Source organism: Oncorhynchus kisutch, linkage group LG4, assembly GCF_002021735.2.
Source record: "Oncorhynchus kisutch isolate 150728-3 linkage group LG4, Okis_V2, whole genome shotgun sequence".
In the NCBI taxonomy this organism is placed as follows: Eukaryota; Metazoa; Chordata; class Actinopteri; order Salmoniformes; family Salmonidae; genus Oncorhynchus; species Oncorhynchus kisutch.
This window is the reverse complement of record NC_034177.2, coordinates 19784933-19810207: the sequence shown is the minus strand read 5'-3', so window position 1 is coordinate 19810207 and position 25275 is coordinate 19784933. Positions and strand designations below refer to the sequence as shown.

Below are 25275 nucleotides of genomic sequence, written 5' to 3'. Positions count from 1 at the left end.
AGTAGTGATGTTGGACAGGCGGGCAGGTGCAGGCAGCGATCGGTTGAAGAGAATGCATTTAGTTTTACTTGTATTTAAGAGCAATTGGAGGCCACGGAAGGAGAGTTGTATGGCATTGAAGCTTGCCTGGAGGGTTGTTAACATAGTGTCCAAAGAAGGGCTGGAAGTATACAGAATGGTGTCGTCTGCGTAGAGGTGGATCAGAGACTCGCCAGCAGCAAGAGCGACATCATTGATGTATACAGAGAAGAGTCGGTCCAAGAATTGAACCCTGTGGTACCCCCATAGAAACCCTCCGATTTGACACACTGAACTCTATCAGAGAAATAGTTGGTGAACCAGGCGAGGCAATCATTTGAGAAACGAAGGCTGTCGAGTCTGCTGATGAGGATGTGGTGATTGACAGTCGAAAGCCTTGGCCAGGTCAATGAATACGGCTGCACAGTAATGTTTCTTATCGATGGCGGTTAAGATATCGTTTAGGACCTTGAGCGTGGCTGAGGTGCACCCATGACCAGCTCTGAAACCAGATTCCATAGCAGAGAAGGTATGGTGAGATTCGAACTGGTCGGAAATCTGTTTGTTGACTTGGCTTTAGAAGACCTCAGAAAGGCAGGGTAGGATAGATATAGGATAGATACAGGCTTCTAATGTTAACATGCATGAAACCAAGACTATTACGGTTACAGAAGTCATCAAAAGAGAGAGCCTCGGGAATAGGAGTGGAGCTAGGCACTGCAGGGCCTGGATTCACCTCTATATCACCAGAGGAACAGAGGAGGAGTAGGATAAGGGTACGGCTAAAAGCTTTGAGAATTGGTTGTTTAGAACGTCCGGAACAGAGAGTAAAAGGAGGTTTCCGTGTGGTAGAGGGGATCAATCAAATTGGCAAAATAGATATAGTTATAGTGACCCAAGAAAAATTGTCAGAAAATGTTCAGATGGCAGCCGATAAGACAGCTAACGATTAGTGGGCCGCAGATGGCCGTTCAGGTAACGTGGTGACGGATGAGCCAGTTGGATAACTCCCTAGTGCAGATAACGTCGGTAGTACACTTAACCATTTGAGGGCTGTAATTGACATACAGTAACCTTCTTATATATATAAAATCATTTGAAAGACTAATCTCAATATTTTTGACCAATCAATTCAAGATGATGTTATTTGAACTGTTCTGACAAATGGTAGCTGTCATTCTGCTTCATTGTATTTGCCTCGGTAGCTAACGTTAGCTAAGTACATACTTGGACCAAGTAGGCCAACAGCTGATAAATACAGCGAGGGACGTATAATTAGCTACTGTTGTCTTGCCTGGACATGTATCTACAACCAATGTTACCTGTACAATCTTTGGTTTAGCGCCTGTATTTAAAATTCTGTCACTTGCTCCACAAAATATTGAATGCGCATTTCCCCCAAAAATGTGACAGTATGTACTAGCTGGCGACCTTTTCCAGCAAAATGTTTTGAAATGTCACAAGCATAATATAATACGTTTTCGCAATTTAAACCCACACACAAAAATGAAAATGTTAACTTTATTTTAGCTTCCCCTCATTTCATTAGTATCCCTGACCATATTCACACCAGATAGCCCACTTACAACACAGCATTTATTCAGGGCCCGTTTGGGACCCATGTTGTAGCCCACATGAGTTTGCCTGTTTGTGACCCAAATGGTTAACCCGATTGTGTCCCAGTCGTTATTCCTGAACAAATAACACCAGTTTGCCTGTAAAATGATTCGGGGCCCATTTTCTTCCCCCCCACTAACGTACATGGGTTTGTCCATGTCTGCCCCAAAAGGTTAACCCATCCGGGTACCAGCTAAGAGACCTTGCCCAGTTGAAACCCATGAAGTCCATATAAAACCCAGGTGGGGCCCACCTGGACATGTTGGCTGGGTATTATATAAATATTTGCGAATGAAAGCGTTTCCACCGCCATTTCTCGCTTAATACATTTTACAGACACAAAAAGATCCCACCTTGTATAGCGTATTTTGTTTACTCAAACATTTGGAAAGTTTACAGACAAACGTTCTGTTTCCATCAGGCCTGTTAATATTTTTTGTTGCTGACATTTACTTTACTCGCATAAAATGGTTGAATGGAAACCTGATTCCTGTAACCAAAATACAGGTTTTGGGTCTGTTTGAATGGTATCTCTGGCTTTTTTGCAGGTAAATTCATTAACACTTCCATTGTTAAACAGCCCCCATGGTTGAACAACAGCCTCCTGCCCCCACAACTCCCAATTTGCCAGTTACCGAATTGATATGTAATACAAGTGGTATACATGCAAGAAAGTGGTAAATAAGGGTCTGTTTCAAGGGGGGTTGTATAAACATTGCCTACTAACATTTTACTGGTAATATACCACATCTTCTTTCTGAAATGGATAGTAGTGACTGTTTTCAGGAATAGTGTCTCTGACTAGATGCCGCTAGAAAGATAACATAAATACTATTTGCATATTGGCAGTCAGCCCCCTCAACCTTTCAAAGCAGATGAAAGATGGCTGCCAGAGGATGCATGTCAACTATAGCAAATCAAATCAAATGTATTTATATAGCCCTTCGTACATCAGCTGATATCTCAAAGTGCTGTACAGAAACCCAGCCTAAAACCCCAAGCAGCAAACAATGCAGGTGTAGAAGCATATCCTCTATATTAATTTGTTTTTATTACAATAATTAACTTGACTGATGATCAAAACTATATTGCGTATTTTATACATTGATACATTTATTTCATTGATTACGTCATTAATGACTATCTGACTATATTAAATTGAGTCTTTGTTAGCTGTGAGACTGCTGATATCCAGTCCTTCAGTCTGTTAATTAGACTGTTGTAAAAAATTATACCAGGTTAAACCTAACCAACTCTCTGAGAAACAATGCACCTGGCTGGCAGCTATTCCACCTGCTACTATTGGTAAAGTGGGAGGAGCTATATGGGCTCATTGTAATGGCCAAAATTGAGTAAATGGAACGTGGTCCAACGTGGTTTCCATGTGTTTGATAAATTCCATTCCAGCCATTACAATGAGCCTGTCCTCCTATAGCACCAGCCACCACTGGCTAGTGATTTATCGTGGATGCTTATCTGCCTCTGTAGCTACCTGACCCTGTCTGTTTCACCTTGTTGGCCTTTCGTTGACCTGTATGTTGGTCCTGACCCTGTCTGTTTCACCTTGTTGACCTGTATGTTGGTCCTGACCCTGTCTGTTTCACCTTGTTGACCTGTATGATGGTCCTGACCCTGTAGGACAACACTAGGGGCTCACTGACCTCCATGCCTGTTAGAGCTAATTAAACCTATGTCGAATAGTAGGAAATTCACGCGTTTTTTTTCTTTCTAGTAGGCCTAGTTATATTATTAATGGAGCCGGACAGATGATCACACATACACAGAATTGCTGAACTGATTGTAAAAGTGGTCTTCTGTTTACATTTCATATGGAAGTAAACTTGGAGTCACGCAGTGATATGGTGTGTGGTCCTCCCACTACAATTTGGGAATGGATGAGGCACGTGAAACGTTGCATATAGAAATGCATTGTGTAGAACAGACAGTTTTCTTCATGACTAGAAGCAGAGCGCAGAAGGAATATAGTCGGCTATATTACGTTTCTACCTGCAGGTTTCTGTAACGTTGCACAACATTGAACAATGGCCTGGTGTCGTATGTCACAGCAAGGCCATAAGTGCAGCCCGCTGAGTCTTTATCCGGTGGCCCCTCCCCATACCTGCCAGACAAGAATGGAATGGGACAGGTAGGAAGGAGCACGTTGCTGTTAACTCGCTCCTCACTGTCTCATAAACAACACTGGGCTGTGTAAGGACACAAAACAGCTGCTTCTGATGTTATCGGACATCTGTTGAAGTTGCTCCTGTTCATTAATGGAAAAGTGGAGAATGCCTGTATTCTGTTGTTGTTTTAACATGTTGTAATGGGTTTGATATTTGTTTTTTCAGGAACCGGAGATGGAGGAATTAACGATATTCGAGCAGCATACTATAACACTCAGCAAAGTAAGTGTCTCTTGTTGTTTGGTCGGTCAGTGTTTTGATGTTATACTTTCACCTGAAACTAAACAAATTTTACAGTCACTTGCATCAAGGTACAATGAAAGAAATAGCCTACTGAACCACTTTAGTTAGAATTGACTTCAAAACTATCAGTTTCAGTGGCGAACTGCAGGAAATAAGAGTAACAAAGACATGCCCTGCTCCCTGTTACTCTAGGTACAGGTCAGGTGACACACTTCAGTGCTGATGGAGTGTGCTCACTCTCTCTCTCCCCTCTTTATCACCCTCCCTCTCTCTTGATGGCAGGATTCCAAGATGGGGTTTGGCTTTGCGATATCAGGAGGCAGAGACCAGCCGAACCCGGACTCAGGGGACACAGCCGTGATAGTTTCAGATGTGGTACGGAACGGACCCGCTATGGGACGGCTGTTGTAAGTTACCTACACACCATACACCTTTACCCTTCAGGCTAGCCAGTAGAGCTTACAGCTGCACTAGGGTCAGACAGACTTCCTGACACTGCAGAGCCAGCTCGAAATATGGCTTGGAAAACCTACCTCAATCCAGGCATTGTACTCTGAATTGTTCCATTATCCCAAATGTTACACCAAGATTGGGGACAAAAAGGGGGAAAACCTGCCCTTTTCTTCCTCATGCTAGCTAGCAGTAGCCACAGTTGCCATTATGGAATGGCACATTGCGTTGAACAACAGGAGCTGATTGGCTGATACTGCCATAACATAAAACAATACAAGTGACTCAAATGTATATAGCATCCACATTAATGGTAGCATCCACATTAATGGTAGCATCCTCATTAATGGTAGCATCCTCATTAATGGTAGCATCCTCATTAATGTAGTGGTTAGAAAACAATATTTTCTCATTTACAGTAAAAGATACTCCAAAATGACACACTATTTACCATGTATTTCTATGGGCACAAAATATTCTGAAATGTATCCAGCAAATTTGCAGTCACACAAGCTTGATGTAGTTATTGCGTGCTATGAATATGGGACCAAATACCTTTTACAACTTCAATACAGAAGTGAATGTGTCCCAAAATTGGGGGGAGACGCTATGTACAAAGTGCTGTAATTTCTAAACGGTTCACCCAATATCGATGGGTATTGATTGAGTACAGAGCCAAAACAACAAAACATTTGTCACTGTCCCAATACTTTTGGAGCTCACTGTATAACACACACACACACACATACACACACTTAAAATCGCATGTGCTTGATTACCTTGTTCTACATCTCGTCCCTTTCCAAAAGCGTCAGAGATCAGATCGTCATGGTCAATGGCGTGTCAATGGAGAATGTCTACTCTACCTTCACCATCCAGAACCTCAAGTCATGTGGCAAAACAGCCAACATAGTGAGTACTGGCAAACTTTATCTTCTGTTTAGATGAGTTATTCTTGACATCTTCGTAAGATTTGTGAGCAACTCCAACCCCAGGTTATGGATGTGAGATCATGATTTCAGTACACCAGAAGAAAAAAAAATGTAATACATTTTTCAGCTGTGTTACTGACTCTCCCTCTCAGACAGTGAAGCGTCCTCGTAAGATCCATCTCCCCGCCAGCACCAGACCCTCGCGTGCTGCCTCCTACTCCAACCTGCTGGACCAGGACCCCCCACAGAGGCCCCGACGCTACTCTGATGGTAGTGACCAGGCCCACAAATTTGACCGCACCGCCCTCGACCGCAACGGAACCGCTCATGCCCTGCCGCTAAGTTCAGGGTACAAACGGCTCCCACAGCAGGCCTTCCCAGACAAGCCAATCAAAGCCACCCTGCTGAAGAAGAAACTCGCAGACGGTAAGGAGAAACAACAGGAGAGAGGATTTGCGTCGTGTTTATTATGCCACGCCGTAGCAAAAGGTTTCAAAACATCATCGCAGGTCTGACATAGATGGGTGAATGCAAGGCTTGCACTATATCAATTTTATGTTGCCTTCCTGTTTCAGAGTATGGACTGAAGTTGGGAAGCCAGATCTTCATCAAACACATGACTGAGACGGGTCTGGCTGCCAAGGAGGGCACTCTGCAGGAGGGAGACCTCATTCTCAAGGTAAGAGAAAGCAGCCTGTTATGATATCTCATCACAAAACATTTGGTTTGTACATAGATTTGATTCTATACTGGGACCATAAACCAAATACTTTTGGTATTCTAACGGTGTCTTTTTTTCAATATTTGTTATTGTATGAAGCCAAGGAGATTTCTGCATTGTGTGACCACATAATTTTTCTACTTCCTGTTCAGATCAATGGGATGACCACAGAGAACCTGTCCCTTCTGGAGACCAAGCACCTGGTGGAGAAGTCCCGGGGAAAGCTGACCATGATGGTCCTGCGAGACGACCGCAAGTTCCTGGTCAGCATCCCAGAAGTGCAGGACAGTGCCCCCAACAGCGAGGAAGACCACCGCGGCAACAGCAGCTCTGAACTGGAGGGTGAGGGAGAGAGGGTGGAAGTAATGTATTAGGGAGAGAATGTAGCATCAGCACTGCACCTCATGACTGAAGGGGGGCCGGGAGGGAGGGACGGTGGAAGGAGGGGGAGAAAAGGGATTGATATGAAATGTGATGTCAGAAGCAGCTCCTGAACAGCTGATCCAGTATGTGGTTTTAATGTCTTTCCTCGGTTGTCCTCAGACATTTCAGACCTGGATACAGACATCCCCACTCCCAGAGACAGAGTGTCACGCTCTGCAACTAGAGAACGACGCACACGCAGGTTACCTCACCTGAAACATGCCTATTTCACCTATTCTGATCTTATTGAGATGTCTGTACTTAATCCAACATTTTCTTATAGGAACGGTTCACACATTTTGAATGTTATGTTGTTTTCGTGCATCTCGAGTGACGTTCTATCGATTACCTGGGTCATTTTATGTGTATCTGACTTACTGTCGTTCAAGCTGGCAGAAATCCGTCCGGTATGACGTAGCACTGTGATAGTCTCCCTCACTACAATGGAAGTTTTACATCGCGAAAACGTCTATCATACAAGTCATATTTTAATACTGGCTGATGTCATACCTCGGGAGGAGATCTTCTCTCGAATGAGCCATTGATCATATTTTTGCGATATTCCTACCTCGAGAAATAATTTATTTAACAGCGGGTCTAGCACATTTTTCCTATTGCTCTGCCTCTTTAGTCCAAGGTGCATTGCATGGTGCTGTTGCCAGAGAGGAATCCAATGACTGAAGGAACGTTTAACGCCCCAACCAGCAGACTGTCGACCAATCGCATTCACATTGTCATGCTGGATCATGTGGTTGCTAAGCTAATCCTCACGCAATCCCTTCTCAACGTTAGGCACGTGTCTCAACATATACACTATTTTCCTCACATAATGACGCAATTCCAAAGCAATACTATATTACAGATGGCAGGTTGATTATCTCACATCTCAGAAAAGATTAATGTGTTGAAAATTCCAAATAGTTTGCATAGTCAACTTGCACACAGCTCTGACACACACACTTACCCCAACAGACATGCCACCAGGGGTCTTTTCAGTCCCCAAATTCAAGAAAGCATACGTGATTATATAGAGCCCTTATTGCATGGAACTCCTTTCCAATTTATATTGCTCAGATGAACAGCAAACCTGGTTTAAAAAAACCGAATGGTTTGTGTGTGTGTGTATTGATATGTAGGTTACATGTACTACATTGATGTAGCATGGGCAACGTTTCCCATCTCCTCAAAAGACTCCATTCTGTGAGGCACATTGATCTGCAGGTTGAACATGGTGAGATTGTAGACTCCTAAATTGATAGCTGTGAAATTGCCTAAACAATCTGCACTAACTAGTGACTTTACATGCTGATATTGTGTAGCCATGTTAGCTTGCTAGGTAGTCAGTTACCTAGCCAATCAGCCCATAGAGGGAGCATTGCATTGTGGATTTTGTAGTCTACTGCAACAGATTTCCACAACGATTTTCCATGTTGCTACTTATTGTAATGCCAATTATGACATTTGTTCACCAAAAAATATTGTTCTCACATATCAGTGTTATTTAACACTGTTAATTAAAGGGTGGATTTTTCCTTTAAGTGACAAGTCAACTTTTGACCTATGTATGACAAGGCATTCTGTCTCTCTGGCTTGTTGCAGAAGAGCTGATCCTCCTCTAGTAGTTAAGTCACGTGATCCGTCCCCGGTGCGGTCGACACTGTCCCGGCCTGTTGCTAAAGCCTACCCCTCTCACCGAGGTGAGTCCAGTCATAAGCATTGGTCCATCCCACTCATGTGTAACCTGTCATATTGACCTGACCTGTGTATTTCAATCCAGCCCTCTCAGAGTCTGAGTCTGACCGTAGTGCATCACCCACTCCTGTCAGGAAGGACAGCCCAGACCACGCCAACAAATACAGGTGGGTTCACCTCAAACCTCAAATTAGACACATTTGGTTTGATATTATCTGTCTTAGTGTGTTTCATTGGGGGTATTTCTCTTTGCTGTAGAACTCTTTCAGGGCTGTCCACCCTCCCCAACCCCAAAGCCTCACCTGCCGTCTTTGACTGGGTCGCCCCACGTTCCTCCCGTCCCTCCTCCTCCACCTTGAGACCTCGCAAAGGTAAACACCGCACGGGCTATAGGGAAATCTCATCAAATGACACTGAGTGGATCATGAAAATAACATGTTCTCTCCCTCCCCCCCCCCCCCCCTCCCCCTCCCCCTCACTCTCCTTCACTGTCTCTCTCTCCTCTTTCACGGTCTCTTGCTCTCCTTCACTCTGTCTGTGTAGTGGTGTCCGAGTCGGACTCGGACCGCAGTGCCTCCCCACCCCCCAGAAGAGGAGAGAGTTCCCGAGTCATAGAGGACCACTCCAGATACAGAGTGCTCCCTAACCTGCCCCACCCTAGGACACTGAGAGCCTCCCCCATCACCATTCGTCAGGATCCTCCTCGACGGGTCTCCTCTCCTGTCAAAGCCCCACTCCCAGGTCAGCACCTCAAGTTCCACAACAGGAACACCTTGACAGAACATTGTAAGTGCATTGAAACGAGGTAGAAACGGCCACATAATTAGAGCATTACCCCTGTTCTCTCCCCAGACTCAGATTCAGAGTCAGACAGCAGCTCCGGGCCCGCCCACAGCCAGGACTCCCGGAGCAGATACAGGTACCGATGAGGCCCACCCCTACCATCCTACCCCCTCCCAAGTCCCAGCAGGAGCCCCTGGACTGGGGCACTGGGCAGCTGATGCATGCCACCCACCTCCTCCTTCCGCTCTTGTGCTATTATTAATATACTGTTAAGTTTTCATGAATTATTATATTTTTGGTCTGTTGGCCTTGATTGACGATTACATTGTACCCCATAATACATGTTGTTCTTGTGCCTACTGTGAGGTTCTGTTTAACATCCAAATAAAAGTGACTTCCAATGAGCACTTCTCTACTGTACATGTGGTTGAATCTGGTCAAAAAGCAATCAGCAGTATGATCAAAGCAACTTGGAGATTGCCTCTTACCTGACTTAATGATTGCCTCTTACCTGACTTAATCTTAAAATGCATTTAAAATGATACATGGATGGGTTAGCATTCATGGCATGAATAACAGACTGAGGTACTCTTTTTGAATTTAACGCAACAATGATGCTAAATTGTCCATATGCTCATGACGTGATTAGCCATGTGAGACAGCTCCCCCAGAGGCCCTAAGGTGAATATCACTCTTCTCATCATTATCTATTTTAGCCACAGGTCCCCCTTTTCCACACGTAACTGAGTTCTGTTGTCTTCCTCCCTCACTCCAACCTCCCTCTTCTCTTCCAGAGCCACTCCCTTGGTAGCCATGTTTCCCCAGGTGGAGCCCCCCAAGTGGAAAGCCCCCAGTGTCACAAGGAGCAATCCTGCTAAAGGTGTGTGCGTATTGACTTAACTGTATATATAACGTATTATTATTATTATTATTGCTTGTGTGGTCTGTTTTGTGCTTTGTTTAGCTATGTGGTGCTGTTTGTGTTGAACTGCTGTCCTTTATCTTGGCCAGGTTGCAGTTGTAAATGAGAACATGTTCTCAACTAGCCTACCTGGTTAAATAAAGGTGAAATACAAAAATGTGTGTGTCCATGTCCCCAGGGCACTCAGGATCCGAGTCGGAGGCAAGTTATGCATCCGTCCCTCGACGGGAGTCTATAGACAGTGGAGGCTCCATCTCCAGGGTATCCAAGAACAAATACAGGTCAGGCTGACAGACACACAACAACTCTTCTATAACATTGGCACACAAACACGTTTAGTCAAAACGGTTTCAATACTGACTGCTTCAGTGCACTAGATTCTCTGAAGATAAAGCCAGGACGCTAGACTGGTTAGTCTACTTATACAAGGAACTGGGTGAACATTTGAAACAACACTGACAAATGCGTTCAGAAATTATTCACACCCCTTGACATTTTCCACATTTTGTTGTGTTACAACCTGAATTTGAAATGGATTAAAATAAAATTGTCACTGGCCTGACATGTCTTGAGTCAATAACTATTCAACCCCTTTTGTTATAGCAAGTCGAAATAAGTTCAGGAGTGTAAATGTGCTTAACAAGTCGCATAAGTTGCATGGACTCACTTTGTGTCCAATAATAGCGTTTAACTAACAGTTTTTTTGAATGACTACCTCATCTCTGTACCCCACACATAGACTTATCTGTACGTTCCCTCAGATGAGCAGTGAAATTCAAACACCGATTCAACCACAAAGACCAGGGAAGACCCCAGTATCATCTTCTGCACATCTACCATTCCAGTGTTTAATTGCTATGTTGTAATTACTTCGCCACCATGGCCTATTTATTTCCTTATACCTCCCTTGTCCTACCTAATTTGCACACACTGTATATATACTTTTTCTACTGTACTATTGACTGTATGTTTGTTTATTCCATGTGTAGCTCTGTTGTATGTGTCGAACTGCTTTGCTTTATCTTGGCCAGATCGCAGTTGTAAATGAGAACTTGTTCTCAACTAGCCTACCTGGTTAAATAAAACAAAGGGAGATTTGTCAATGCATTGCAAATTAGGACACCTATTGGCAGATATTGAATATCCCTTTTGAGCTTGGTGAAGTTATTAATTACACTTTGGATGGTGTATCAATACACCCAGTGACTACAAAAGATGCAGGTGTCCTTCCTAACTCAGTTGCCGGAGAGGAAGGAAACCGCTCAGGGATTTCACCATGAGGGCAATGGTGATATTAAACAGTTAGTTTAAAGACTGATAGAACTGAGGATGGACCAACGACATTGTAGTTAGTCCACTATATAACCTAATTGACAGAGTGAAAAGAAGGAAGCCTGTACAGAATAAAGATATTCTAAAACATGCAACAAGGCACTAAAGTAATACTGCAAAAAATATGGCAAAGCAATTCACTATTTGTCCTGAATACAGAGTGTTGTATTTGATTTGCCCCAAACATAACACACTGCTGTTCCACTCTCAATATTTTCAAGCATAGTGGTGGCGGCATCATGTTATGGGTATTCTTGTAATCATAAAGGACTGGGGAGATTTTCAGGGAAAAAAAGACACTGGGAGATGATTTCACCTTTCATCAGGACAATAACCTAAAACACAAGGCCGGAATCTAGTGGCGGAGTTACATTTTTGAATTATATCTGTGAATCTATGGTATGACTTTTATTATTTTATTGTAACAGTATTTTTATTGGAATTTCACAATTTTCACCCATATTAAGAGATACAACAACAGAGACAAAGCACACCAAAAAAACATCAAGAAAAACAGCACCCACTTACACATACCTATGCATATATATATATTACACATACATACGTACACCATTTTCCTCTTCCCGCTCGGTGCTTCTCTCACCCCATCCCCATCATTGCGTCTCTCAATACATACATTTTAAACAAACTTACAAACAGAAATTAAACAAAAAAGCTCAGTTTAAACCAAGAGGTTAGGTTCCACACATGGAACGTACAGTGTAGTTCTGAAATGCATAGATCCCTGCCATTCTAAGAGAATCCTTGCAGCATAATAGCTGATACCTCTGGTTCTAGGTAATTTAGATAAGGTTCCCATACTTTGTAGAACTGATCTGTTTTAGAATGCAATGTACATGTCAGATATTCCAGAGGCACCCATTCAAAGAGTATCTTATGCCAATCTTTAATAGAAGGAACCTTATCACTAATCCACTGTAAAAGGATGTTTTTTCTCGCTGTGAAGGTAAGGATGTTGTAAAGCCTCCTTTTACCCACAGAAGTAACATGCCTACTAGGGAGACCTAACAGTAAATAAACTGGGTCCAATTCTAGATCAACCCCTAGAATCTTTTCAATTTCTTGCAGAACACCAGACCAGTATCTTTGTATTTTGGTACATGACCATAAACAATGTGTTAGGGTGCCTGTATCAGTTTTGCATTTAAGACACTGAGGAGAAGAGGAAGTGGGGCTAAAAGCATGTCTGCGATTTGGGGATATATGCAATCTGTGTATTATTCTTAATTGGATTGCTCTAGTACGATTACATATTGTTTTTGCATATCTCCAAATGTCCTCCCACATCTCTGCTCAAATGACAACAAAATCTTATCAGCAAATAAGTTATTTAGCCTGCGTATGTCCTTATTAAGCCATAAGTTAAAGCCAGCATCCAGCAATCCTGGACTGAAATCTGGGTTGTTAAGAATTGGGGTAAGAGCAGTGGTTAGTTTGGACCTTCCCAGGAAGCGTAGAACTGACCTCCATACTTTGAGTGTGTTAAGTGTAACGGGATTATTGCAGTGATCTTCTACAGACTTGAAACTTCTGAAAAATAAAAGATCCTGTAAGGGGTATTTTGAAAGAGAAGTCTCAATGTCTAACCAAATAGAGGAGTCATCATTTGTGATCCAGTCAGAAATATAACAAAGGTGGGCACACCATTGATAGAACCTGATATTGGGCAGGTCCAAGCTATGGCAAGACTTGAAAATGGTTGTCTAGCAATGATCATCCAATTTGACAGAGCTTGAAGAATTCTGAAAAGAATACATAGCTAAATATTGAGAGCTCTAATCAATTTTGAATTCCGGCTGTAATGCAAGAAAATGTGGAATAAGTCAAGGTGTGTTCTTTTTTTGGGGGGGTGCACAAGTTATTAGTAAAATTAATTGACAAGAATTTGGTTAAATGTGATCGTGTCTCAATGTAATTCGAGTATGACATATTTAAAAAAACAAGCTCTTTTTGGTCTTACATAGCCTAATGGTTAGAGCGGTGGACTAGTAAACGAAAGGTTGTAAGATCGAATCCCGAGCTGACAAGGTAAACTGTTGCTCTGCCCCTGAACAAGGCAGTTAACCCACTGTTCCTAGGCGGTCATTGAAAATAAGAATTTGTTAAATTTGCGTACATTTGGGTACATTTCTTTTTAATGAATTATGTTCCGACCATCCGCTCAAACAAAAATCATCCCATGGCTGAATCTACTTGCCTACTCCTGAATATTTTATTTTTTACATATAACCTTTTACTTAACGAGGCAAGTCGGTTAAGAACAAATTCTTATTGACAATGACTTGGGTTAACTGCCTTGTTCAGGGGCAGAACGACAGATTTTTACCTTGTCAGCTTGGGGACTCAAGTAGTTGATACAGTAAGGGCATTATATTGAGTGTGATTGCTCTCTCTCTCTCCCAGAGCTCTGCCTGAGATGAAGTCTTATCCAGCTCCAGTAGTGAGACAGGACCCCCCTCGACAAGGCATGACCCCCTCCAGTCCAGTCTCAGGTCAGTGTCCCTCCTGTGAAAGATGAGCACCGTCTAAGAAGATGGAATTTTGGGGTTGGAAATCCTAAAGTCTGAACTTGTACAGTGCCTTCAGAAATAATTCATACCCCTTAACTTATTCCACATTCTGTTGTGTTATAGACTAAATTCAAAATTGATTACATTTGTTTTCCTCAAACCCATCTCTAACACAGTACCTCATAATGACAAATATGCTTCTACAAAGTATTAACAGAGGATTGAATACTTATGTAATTTACTTATCTATTTCATGTTCAATAAATGTGAAATCATAAAAACATGTTTTCACTTCGTCATTCTGGAGTATTGAGTGTAGAATAAGTCAAGGGGTATACATACTTTTTGAAGGCACCATGTCAAATTTAAATCACATGTATTTATAAAGCCCTTTCACATCAGCAATGTCACAATGTGTGATACAGAAACTCAGCCTAAAACAGCAAGCAATGCAGATGTAGAAGCATGGTGGTTAGGAAAAGCACCATAGAAAGACAGGAACCAAGGAAGAAACCTAGAGAGGAACCAGGCTCTGAGGGGTGGCCAGTCCTCTTCTGGCTCTGCCGGGTAGAGATTATAACAGAACATGGCCATTAAGGCCAGATATGTATCCTGATCCTCTGTTTGCCCTGTTCAGGTTCCTCTGATTCGGACCGTACACCCTCACCCCCTAGGAGGTCTGGGAGTACAGATGTGGAGAGCAACCACAGGTAAAACTCTAGTTTACAGTATCTTCTAGAAACCACTATACACAACCAGGTAAAGAACAGTTTTAATTAACCACCATAAAAAAATAATTATCTTCTGTGACCAAAGTCACTGTCACTATTCAAGTCAATTTTCAATCACAAGTGTGTGTGCTCCCACCTTCTCTGACCTCAACTCAGTGTAGAAGTGTTATTGTGTAAATGTGAGTGAATGGTAATGCATTTCTTCTCTTGTAGTATTCCACACAGAGTCAATGGCGATGTCCGCACTGGGATATCAATGAAGAGCAACCCTCCAGTCTACTGTAAGTATCAGCTCTCCAATGTCCTCTTTTATAATGTAAACTCAGCCAAAAAATAAATGTCCCTTTTTCAGGACCCTGTCTTTCAAAGATAATTAGTAAAAATCCAAATAACTTCACAGATCTTCATTGTAAAGGGTTTAAACACTGTTTCCCATGCTTGTTCAATGAACCATAAACAATTAATGAACATGCATCAGTGGAACGGGCGTTAAGACACTAACAGCTTACAGACGGTAGGCAATTAAGGTCACAGTTATGAAAACTTAGGACACTAAAGAGGCCTTTCTACTGACTCTGGAAAAACACCAAAAGAAAGATGCCCAGGGTCCCTGCTCATCTGCGTGAACGTGCCTTAGGCATGCTGCAAGGAGGCATGAGGACTGCAGATGTGGCCAGGGCAATAAATTGCAATGTCTGTACTGCGAGACGCCTAAGAGCGCTACAGGGAGACCGGACAAACAGCTGATCATCCTCGCAGTGGCAAGACCACATGTAACACCTGCACAGGATCGGTACATCCGAACATCACACCTGCGGGACAGGTACATGATGGCAACAACTGCCCGAGTTACACCAGGAACGCACAATCCCTCCATCAGTGCTCAGACTGTCCGCAATTGGCTGAGAGAGGCTGGACTGAGGGCTTGTAGGCCTGTTGTAAGGCAGGTCCTCACCAGACATCACCGGCAACAAACCCACCGTCACTGGACCAGACAGGTCAAGCAAAAAGTGCTCTTCACTGACGAGTCGTGGTTTTCTGTCTCACTAGGGGTGATGGTCAGATTCACATTTATCCTCAAAGGAATGAGTGTTAACACTGAGGCCTGTACTCTGGAGCGGGATTGATTTGGAAGTGGAGGGTCCGTCATGTTCTGGGGCGGTGTGTCATAGCATCATCGGACTGAGCTTGTTGTCATTGCAGGCAATCTCAAAGCTGTGTGTTACAGGGAAGACATCCTCCTCCCTCATGTGGTACTCTTCCTGCAGGCTCCTCCTGACATGACCCTCCAGCATGACAATGCCACCAGCAATACTGCTCGTTCTGTGCCTGATTTCCTGAACACGGACAGGAAAGTCCGTGTTCTGCCATGGCCAGCGAAGCGCCCGGATCTCAATCCCATTGAGCACGTCTGGGACCTGTTGGATCGGAGGGTGAGGGCTAGGGCCATTCCCCCAGAAATGTCCGGGAACTTACAGGTGCCTTGGTGGAAGAGTGGGGTAACATCTCACAGCAAGAACCGGCAAATCTGGTGCAGTCCATGAGGAGGAGATGCAGTGCTTAATGCAGCTGATGGCCACACCAGATACTGACTGTTACTTTCAATTTTGACCCCCCCCCCCTTTGTTCAGGGACACATTATTTAATTTCTGTTTGTCACATGTATGTGAAACAGTTTGTCTTGTTGTTGACTCTTATGTTCATACAAATATCTACACATGTTAAGTTTGCTGAAAATAAACGCAGATGACAGTGAGAGGACGTTTCTTTTTTTGCTTAGTTTATTAGTAACTCTGGATGGAAGATCTTAACTGTTATTTCTATTTCAGCCAAGACAGAGGAACCCCTCTACTCCCTACCCCCAGACTCCATTCCTACACCTAGCTTGGGGTGAGTTTTATTTACACCCAAATAGCCAACATTAAAGGCATATTGGCAATGAGGCCCTTTTATCTACTTCCCAGAGTCAGATGAACTCGTGGATACCATTTTTGTGTCTGTGTCCAGTATAAAGGAAGTTAGTGTTAGTTTTTCAAGTCAATGCTAACTAGCATTAACGCAATGACTGGAAGTCTATGGGTATCTACTAGCATGCTAACTGAAACAGATAATATTTGACTAAAACAATATTTTTAAACCTTGCTTACATTTGTATTCGATCGCATTTCTTTATTATGCTTGGGAATACTTTGGAACAGGTTTCCAAAATTAAAATTAGTTGGAGCTGATTTGCTGGTGTTTTTAGTCTTATGTCCAACAATGACAGACAAACATTTTGTTTTGTTTTGCTGCCAGTAGGGATACCCTGCTATAGTCTGTAGAATATAAGACTAGACAATGCTCCTTTTCATAAATTCTCATTTTGATGTTACTCCTTTTTTCAAAACTGTTTACTCTCTATTGATACAGCTCAGATCTGAACACAGTGTCGTTTGTGAAGGAGGGGAGCGTTGGTCTGAGACTGGTGGGAGGCAACGATGTGGGCATCTTTGTGGATGGGGTTCAGCCCAACAGCCCCGCTCAGGAGCAGGGTATGAAGGAGGGGGACCAGATCATGCAGGTGAAGACCCACTGATCACAGCAGTGGTCACCACCGGGACAGGGTGTGTAGGTTTTTGTTCTAGCCCAGCACGAACACAGCTGATTCAAGTAAGATCTTGATTAGTTGATTTTTTTTTAATATATTTTTTTAAATGATGCTGTGCTGAAGTAAAAGCCTGCACACACTGTAGCTCTCTGGGACAAGTGTTGGTGACCACTGAAGTGCTGATCTACAGTATCTACACTACAGTATATGCAACACGTCTTTCACCACTCATGGGCTATGGTCTTGTTGTAGGTGAATGGGGTGGACTTTGGTTATTTCAACCGTGAGGAAGCTGCAATGTTCCTGATCAACATCAAGAGAGGGGAGCCGGTCAACATCCGTACTCAGAACAAGATGGACAGTGAGTATTACCCCAGAGACTGAAGCAGGTGCAGGGTGGAAGAATTGTGGTTGATTTCAGAGGACTTGTCAGTGTGACATTTTCTATATAATTACTTTGGCAATAACTCTACCCCAGTAATAACAAATGATTAAGTTATTCCTAAATGACTGAGTTATTCTTCCTCTCGTCAGTTTACAAGAAGATCGTGAAGTCCAACCTGGGGGACTCGTTCTACGTCCGGACCCACTATGACAATGTGGCGGAGGGCGACATCGGCCTAGCCTTCACCAGGGGAGAGGTGTTCAGGGTGGTGGACACCATGCACAGGGGCAAGCTGGGAAAGTGGCTGGCTATACGCATGGGCAACGACCTGCATGAGCTGGACAAGGGCACCATCCCAAACCAGGTCAGGTGAGTTGAGACTAGAATGATTGGTTGTTTGGTTTATTCCTTTGTTGGTTGGGTTTGGATGTATAAAGATTCATATGGTTACAGAGCAACGTACTGCACTTATTTCCAATGTGTACACTTAAAGATACTGTCATTGGGGTTGCTTTTATTCCACATGGTATTTTCTCTCCGTCTCTCTCAGGGCCGAGACTCTGGCCAGAATGGAGCAGGCTCAGAGGGCCAGTGGAGAAGGGGATCGCAAGGTATCAGGGCCCAGGGTAGAGTTCTGGAAACTACGGGGGCTCAGAGGGGCCAAGAATAACGTCCGCAGGACTTATGATGACCTGCTCCAGCTTACCATCCAGGGCAAATTCCCAGCATACGAGAGAGTTCTGCTCAGAAAAGGTAGGGACAGTTTTATATATTGCATAATAGTTCACACAATAGTCAGACTTTAAACGTTTGTGTACTTTTTGTATTTTCGATCAACACATGTACGCCTTTTGACCCATGTGGCTCTCCAGCTAATTTCAAACGGCCAATCGTCATCATGGGTCCTCTGAACGATGTGGCCATGGAGAAGCTGGCTAGAGAGATGCCTGATGAATATGAGGTGGCAGAGATGGCTCCTCGTAGTAGTGGCGCAGATACTACTTCCACGGTCATCAAGCTGGACACAGTACGAAGGATTGCAGAGAAGGTGATGAAACGAACTGGGATGTGACCTGTTTTGGTGTGAGACAGAGCAGACGTACAACTGCTGTATGCTTGTTTGACTCCAGTACCAGAATTGAAGAAAAATGCCCTGTGTGTTTCTTCACTCTGGTTCCAGAACAAGCACCCTCTGCTGGACATTACTCCTACTGCCGTGGAGCGTCTGAACTACATCCAGTACCACCCCATGATTCTGTTCCTGGACCCACACAGCAGGAAGGACGTCAAGGTCATGAGGCAGAGGATGTGCCCCAACTGCAACAAGAGCTCCAGACGCCTCTACACACAGGCCCTCAAGATGAGGAAGCACTGCAGCCATCTGTTCACAGGTTATCACACACACACACACACACACATGTTATCAAAACACATACATGTTGTTTTTGCTCTTACATGGTTTATCTGTAAAAAAAATAAAAAACATGTCCCAAGTGGTTTTATTAAAAACTGTCTCATTCTTCCCATTGTTCCCAGCTCGTATTGATCTCCAGCCCAGCTCTAATGTGTGGTATGAGACTCTGAAAGACCAGATCAGACACCAGCAGGCCAAACCTGTCTGGGACTCAGAAGTCACGGTAACACAGACAGATCCCAGCTCACAGTAAAACTGGGAATTTGCTCTCACCAACTTACCTGGTGGTATAAAGATCAAAACAAGTAAGTGTGTGTGTGTGTGTGTGTGTTAGTTGGAGGGAGGCGGAGAGGAGGAGCTGGATGCATTGGACCGGACCCACTCGGACTACCTGAGTGCTGCCAGCGAACTGGAGGACACAGACGGAGAGGTCTACACTGATAATGAGGACCTGGAGGAACCATTTGATCCCAGCAATCAGCCCCGGATGTCCAGGCTCACCGCTCTGGCCCGGTCTTCAGAGCCTGCCTCTGAGTACCCCTCCCCCGAGTCCCTGAGAGAGGTTCCACCCCTGATGCATGTGTCTGAGCCCAGATCGACCCGTCGTCCATCTGACAGCCCTCCCCACGTTGACGTTGCTGATGAAATCCGACCCTATCATAGCTTCTCAGATTCGGACTTCAGGGCCATTGACCAGGCTGTTCCGACCACCCCCTCGGACACACCCCCTGACTTCATAGCCCCTGACCCCAGAGTCTCTGTGCCTGAGCCCCCATTGGCTGAACTGCTGCCAGAGAGCCCCCCAGCTGTCACACTGTCAGTCATAGAGAAGAAACTTCAACAGGTACTGGTGGGACTGTCACAGTTCAGCACAAACTCTTACAGATCCTCTATTAACTCGCAGTTTCCTTCCAAAGGCTAAAATACTCTTAACTTGGTCTCCAGTGATTTTGACTCATGACCTCTTTCCCTCTTTCAGACCCGTATGGCAGAATCTCAGGAGAGGAAAGCGTCTCCATTGTTCATTGTGTTAGTGAAGTAGACCAATATCTGATCATATTAATCTGTATGACAATGTTTGTTTCACACATGGTCATCAAAATGCCTGTCTATAAACTAACCTTAGCAATTGAGCAACTACTCCAGTCCTAGTCCAAATTATTCTATCCAAGTTGAGTAAGACTGAACTGACAGTTAGTAATGCCCTCTCTCTTCTAACTCTATCTATCTGATAGGTTGGCTCACCACCAGGCTGTCCAAACGAGACGCACTCGGATCCGAGGCAGTGACAGCTCTGACAATGAAGAGACTGATGACATCGAGTGGGGTCCAGCTACAGAACTTTAGATTAGAGCACACCATTCCAGAACTATAACTCTAGAGTGCACAGACAACGGCCGTGTTCGAGAGCATCAAAACCGTGATGTGACTGACTGATCTACAAATCATAATCAGTCGCTATTTATGATAAGGTTCAGTCATTCGGCAGTCGCCTGCACAAACAAGGCAATAGCCTCTTAAATGGGAGATGTGAAATGCTCTCAACTTCAACCTTCAAGGATCACTTGGTTTGTTTTGTCCTTCTGTTGGACCAACATCTTCTTTGGAGAGGTAAGTTGGAGGGCCAATTCTAGGGCTGCCTTCAGACATGGGAATTTAGGCAATGGCAGACCAGCGCTCACACCTTTCTTTGTCTAATTCCAAGAGAGGAAGATGTTTCATTTAGCTGGAAATTCTAATTTAAAAAATCAGTGTTTTTGTATTTCTACAACTTTTTTTTTTTAATGCAATTTTTAAAATCAAAACGACAACCAACAACTTTGCTGTCAAGGATGTCATTTGAACAAAAAAACATTTTAAAGCTGGAATCCTAAATTAAAACAAGTGGTCATCCCACCTTTTTGGTAAAAAGGAGTGCTATGTATGCAAGGACTGACCATTGATTATCTAAAAATATATATATATATAGTTAACCATATTGAGGCTTTTCAGTGTTTTAGATTTACTTTGTCAACAAACCATGGAGTATAACAAGCTTATATTTTAGGTTCTGATTGGGTATGTGATATATGGCCAGTTTACCACGGCTAAGGGCTGTTCTTATGCGCAACGTGATGTGCCTGAATGGGAAATGCTCCAAAACAATTATGGACATTCACAGAACACTGGATATATTGAAGCTCAATTTTCTATCCTGCTTCATTTCTGTTAAAATTACTGATTTTTGTAAAGATTTGGTTCATTAAAGATTACTGATATTGCAATGAATATCTGCCCTTGTCATTGTTTTTCATTTCTAGAACAGAATAGAAAATCATCACCTTGTCCACCCATAACTATTTGTAATGTAACATCCCTGTATTACAAATATCTTGATTGAATAATCCAACACGTTTCTGGATAATGAAACTCAGTTTAGCTGTGATACATGATGACAATGGCAGACCGAGCACATATTATATTAAAGGGATAGTTTAACCAATCTGTCATTGAATCATTTGTCTTTCTAACCCTGTAAGCAGTCTATGGACACTGTATGACAGCACTGTTTTAACATGCTCGCGTTTCAGTTGTTGCAGAAATTGACCCACGATGCTGTTTACATTCTGCATCTTTTTTCAGTTAAGGATTTTAAAGGTTTTCACCCCTTCCATGTATAACTTCTTTAAAAAAATAAAAGTAAAACCTCTCCCTGTCATATCATACATGTTGCCCCCTTCCCTGCTCTGTCCTCAGGATTGCAGTTAGAGCAGGACAATAAGATGAGTCCCATTTAACCTGGGCATCGTGTTTGGCCCCTCTGATGTGGCCCCGGCCCACAGTGTCCCTGTCCTCTCTTGTGGACTACCCCCACCAGGCCCACATCATAGAGACTCTCAGTCTTTTACACAGCCATCTTCCAGTCCTCCAGCAGTCACCCATTCTCCACCCAACAGGTGTGTTGTGTGCCTGTCTTTGGTTGCAGAGGATGTGTGTACATACTTTAGATCAGCAAAATTACATGTTAAAGAATATTTCAAACATACAAAGAATGAACGCTTTCTGTTCACCTACTCACAATAGCTCAACTAAACTCAAGCTCCCTATTTTATCTTAGGTTTTGTGTTTGTCTCCCCCTGCTGGTAGACTCGCTGCGGGTATAGATGAGAACAGCAGTGCTGCGGTAGCTGATGTAGAGGAACAGGATGCCAATGAGGAACAGAGCAGAACAGACTGACAATATGGAGGGCTGTGGTAAGAGATGTTTAGATGGACTTGTGAAGAATTACCTTTGCCTTTTTGATTTTAGTACATCTTTATATTTATCCAGGTGAGTCTGACCAGTGACACTTCATTACATCCCTTCACTTTTTCTCCATGCAGGCAGTTCTCCAGGCTCCCTGGGTTCCAGTGAGCAAATGGTGGACTCTGACTCAGAGCTGGATGAGTGGGAGGGGGTCCAAGTTAAGTGTACTTCCAGTCTGGTGGATGTTACCACGAATCTTGGTTTTAACTTTGGCATTAGTCATGTAATACTACATGACACATTCATCTTGGACACTTGGTTATAGCTGTTTTCTGTCAGCATTAATTCTAGTTATAACAAGCTGATTTAATATTGAAAATAATCTATTTAAAAAGTATTTACATTGCTTGAACAGTGAGTTATGTCTTGTGTGATTTATCTAAGATAATTATTCCAGGTATTCAAAGTGCTGCTGGTTTTTATTTCAGCACTAAAATCCAAAAAATGCATCTTTAGATCTTAACTTATGTTGGATGTATTTGTCTTTATCTGCTGAATTCACTGTTTTGACACTGTCAGTAATAAAGAGAATTCTATTAATGTTGATTTATGCCTTGTAAAACAACCATAGCCTCATGTATACCTGCTGCTACATATGTCCTGACGGTGCCCACATTTTTAGACAACTAAAATATGCATTGCCTGGATGGTCAAACCATATTAAAATAATCATAACTGGCATCATCATACATATCTTTGGAAAGATAGGTCAAAGGATTTATTGAACAAATTAACAAAAGCTAAACTTAATCCAAAGAGATGAGGCCAGCTGTGGCATAATCCATGAGTTTTATTGGCTCATACGCTGTTCCTTAGTACAGCAACATACCTAAAGGAACAAGAGTAGAATTAACATTCTCAAATGCCCATCTGAATAATTAAATGTATTGTCATACGAAAAATTAACAATATAGAGATGCTGGTTAGGAAACAGCCCTAACACTGCAATCAAGATTTTCACCAAGCACTCACATTGAAATCCTCACTGGACCAGCCTGTAGGTGATGTATCGTCCAGCAGTCTCACTGGGTCTGATTATCTTTACTACCTATCACAGCAAAGAGAAACGAGAGCCAAGTAAATCACTTATTTCAGAAATGTTAACTACATTAGGTTGAGGAGACTGATCTTGTACCTGGCCTCTTTTCAATCCAAAGTACCGGGCTACAGGATCTCCTTGTTGGATTCTAGGCAGCTGGCTCTCCTTCAGTTTACTGAGACACAAATCAAGAAATCCCAACACAAGTATCTCTATATCTCAATCTAGAGTTAGATCAATAGATTCTCATTTGGGGTGACTATGCATGTGAATCCAGTCCATAGAACGCAGGATTTATACTCTATCCAGGTACGAGTTTGAAATCCATGCTGTGAAAAAGGATACTATCGTAACAGCAATTCAGACAGTTCCTCTTTCGTCATGACTATGTGTTCAGGAACTAGCTGCAACAAAATAATTACATAAGATTAGTTAAGTGTGCCACATAGCAGTTCAAAAGGTCTTATGACTACAATCTTAATGATATTGCAACAACTTTCCATCTGCTTACCTCATGCTCAGTGATGTTTATTAGAAGCTCCTGCTGCAGAAACTGTTCCAGGATGTATTTGGGGGCCATATCAACTAGAGACTAAAATTTGATGTGAAGAGAAAAAAAAAGACCACTGAAATGAAAAGCTGAAAACAAACATAGTAACTTGAAAAAGTAAGATCTCGTGTCCAACAACATCCACAAACCTTACCTGCTTAGCTGAAGGTGTCATTCCCATCTGAACTACAATGCAGGCACGTGTGATGTTTTCCTCCTGCATCCGCTGGCAGTACATCTTGATGGTCTTAATACCAACTTTAGGCTCCTCTACATGGGTGAAAATGAAGGGATTCAATATCGTCATAAGTTACAGGACTACGGCAAATGACAAGTGCTGACTTATTACTGTATCATCAATGATGGTCAACGTGGTCACTAGGGCCACATTGGGTCCCAATGTTGTTGCTACATTGGCAATAACATACCAGGAAAGAAAACAAACATCTGGTCTGTGGGGTCATCATTGTGTGCTACCAGGACAGTGAGATCTGTCCGTCGTGGGCGACCCTCGCTGGGTTTGTCCCCAAACTGACTTTTAAACTCATCCAAGGTCTGGTCCAACTCATCTTGGGTCACCAGGTAGCCTCTGTCATGACACAGCTGACCAACAAGGAGAGAGTTGTACAATGACGCTTTCCATGTAATGTGACAAGACAGGTCATTCATATACTGAATCCATTGAATCATAGCCAAATAGAGAGGACTCATCTTTGGATCTCCATTTTGAAGTGGCCAATGTTGTTCTTCAAGATTTGGGTCAGCCAATGAAGTTGAAAGTATCACCCAGTTGACTACATTAAAATGGTGGAAGCCTTAAACGGCGCTGCCAATGTTAGCACGGCCATTAGAGGCCTCTATCATTGTTTATGCACTAAAACTATAGCTAATTGGAGTCATTCATACTCCATCATTGAACTATAGTTAGTGAATATCAATTGCTCCACCTTTGGGTATCATATATTGACTACAGCTACCGATAGTTAGCTAGCTACTACTAAAGTTGATACAGTTAGCGTTCGCTAACAAACAGCTCACCCCAGTAACCCACCTGCATGATGGTTTTCCGAATTTTCCATAGCCTATATGTTTCTTCATCGTCATCCATTGCGTTTCGATGATATGTTTTGATTAATTACCGGTGCAGTATATGATCTATCAATACATGTAAGGTACTTCTCACTAGCTAATGCTAACTCACGTTGCAGTTACGCGTTATTAGGAGCGCGCGCAATGATGACGTCACCGGATATTTCCCAACAATGAATTACATATTTTTGACTGATCTAACCAGTCATTAGAACTGCATTTGTATTTTACCCTCTTCAAATATAAATGTTATGTCTTAGCACATGTACAAAAAAACAAACGACCGTATGACTTAACTCAGTCAGAGAAAAACATGCAAATTATCAGTGATGGCACGCCCCCTAGAG

The 25275-nt window shown here is 43.0% G+C and overlaps 2 protein-coding genes across 10 annotated transcripts in view; one reads left to right on the top strand and one right to left on the bottom strand.

Annotated features, from left to right (window-relative positions):
• LOC109889211 (tight junction protein ZO-3) overlaps positions 1-22796 on the top strand; it is a 31536-nt gene extending 8740 nt beyond the window's left edge. For 3 of the 8 annotated variants that reach the window (XM_031822609.1, XM_031822615.1, XM_031822612.1), the window contains exons 2-31: positions 3984-4040; positions 4344-4468; positions 5321-5423; positions 5596-5869; positions 6019-6122; positions 6317-6506; positions 6708-6789; positions 8187-8284; positions 8365-8446; positions 8538-8650; positions 8823-9020; positions 9132-9198; positions 9857-9942; positions 10163-10265; positions 13741-13829; positions 14485-14557; positions 14792-14859; positions 16408-16468; positions 16988-17138; positions 17418-17526; positions 17700-17919; positions 18101-18303; positions 18423-18598; positions 18731-18941; positions 19087-19187; positions 19299-19808; positions 19944-19993; positions 20200-21900; positions 22091-22198; positions 22328-22796. In XM_031822609.1, coding sequence (XP_031678469.1) covers positions 3984-4040; positions 4344-4468; positions 5321-5423; positions 5596-5869; positions 6019-6122; positions 6317-6506; positions 6708-6789; positions 8187-8284; positions 8365-8446; positions 8538-8650; positions 8823-9020; positions 9132-9198; positions 9857-9942; positions 10163-10265; positions 13741-13829; positions 14485-14557; positions 14792-14859; positions 16408-16468; positions 16988-17138; positions 17418-17526; positions 17700-17919; positions 18101-18303; positions 18423-18598; positions 18731-18941; positions 19087-19187; positions 19299-19808; positions 19944-19993; positions 20200-20311 — 3816 coding nt within the window. In that variant the 3' untranslated portion in view covers positions 20312-21900; positions 22091-22198; positions 22328-22796. Of the gene's footprint in view, positions 1-3757; positions 3844-3983; positions 4041-4343; positions 4469-5320; positions 5424-5595; positions 5870-6018; positions 6123-6316; positions 6507-6707; positions 6790-8186; positions 8285-8364; positions 8447-8537; positions 8651-8822; positions 9021-9131; positions 9199-9856; positions 9943-10162; positions 10266-13740; positions 13830-14484; positions 14558-14791; positions 14860-16407; positions 16469-16987; positions 17139-17417; positions 17527-17699; positions 17920-18100; positions 18304-18422; positions 18599-18730; positions 18942-19086; positions 19188-19298; positions 19809-19943; positions 19994-20199; positions 21901-22061; positions 22199-22327 lie in introns of those variants that run through there. The other 5 variants (XM_031822611.1, XM_020480463.2, XM_031822610.1 and 2 more) reach the window with 5 other exon arrangements.
• A 135-nt stretch (positions 22797-22931) lies between these two features.
• On the bottom strand, positions 22932-25266 carry polr2eb (RNA polymerase II, I and III subunit E, b). Of its 2 annotated transcripts, XM_020480464.2 has the most exons (8): positions 24891-25266; positions 24268-24442; positions 23994-24109; positions 23801-23881; positions 23635-23693; positions 23386-23464; positions 23223-23298; positions 22932-23079 (listed from the first exon to the last, which is right to left on the bottom strand). In XM_020480464.2, the coding sequence occupies exons 1-7, from the start codon at positions 24945-24947 to the stop codon at positions 23233-23235; spliced, it is 633 nt and encodes a 210-aa protein (XP_020336053.1). In that variant the 5' UTR covers positions 24948-25266; the 3' UTR covers positions 22932-23079; positions 23223-23232. The 2 variants fall into 2 exon arrangements, 1 of the variants encoding a protein (XP_020336053.1); XR_004209667.1 differs by having other exon boundaries at positions 23223-23464; positions 24891-25193.
• Between the last annotated feature and the right edge of the window lie 9 nt (positions 25267-25275).

Coding starts and splice junctions, on each gene's coding strand:
- polr2eb (XM_020480464.2), bottom strand. CDS start 24,947: ATGGATGACGATGAAGAAACATATAGGCTATGGAAAATTCGGAAAACC. Junction 23,465..23,634: donor TCTGAATTGCTGTTACGATA/GTATCCTTTTTC, acceptor TTTGTGTCTCAG/TAAACTGAAGGAGAGCCAGC. Junction 23,299..23,385: donor TTGGATTGAAAAGAGGCCAG/GTACAAGATCAG, acceptor TTGCTGTGATAG/GTAGTAAAGATAATCAGACC.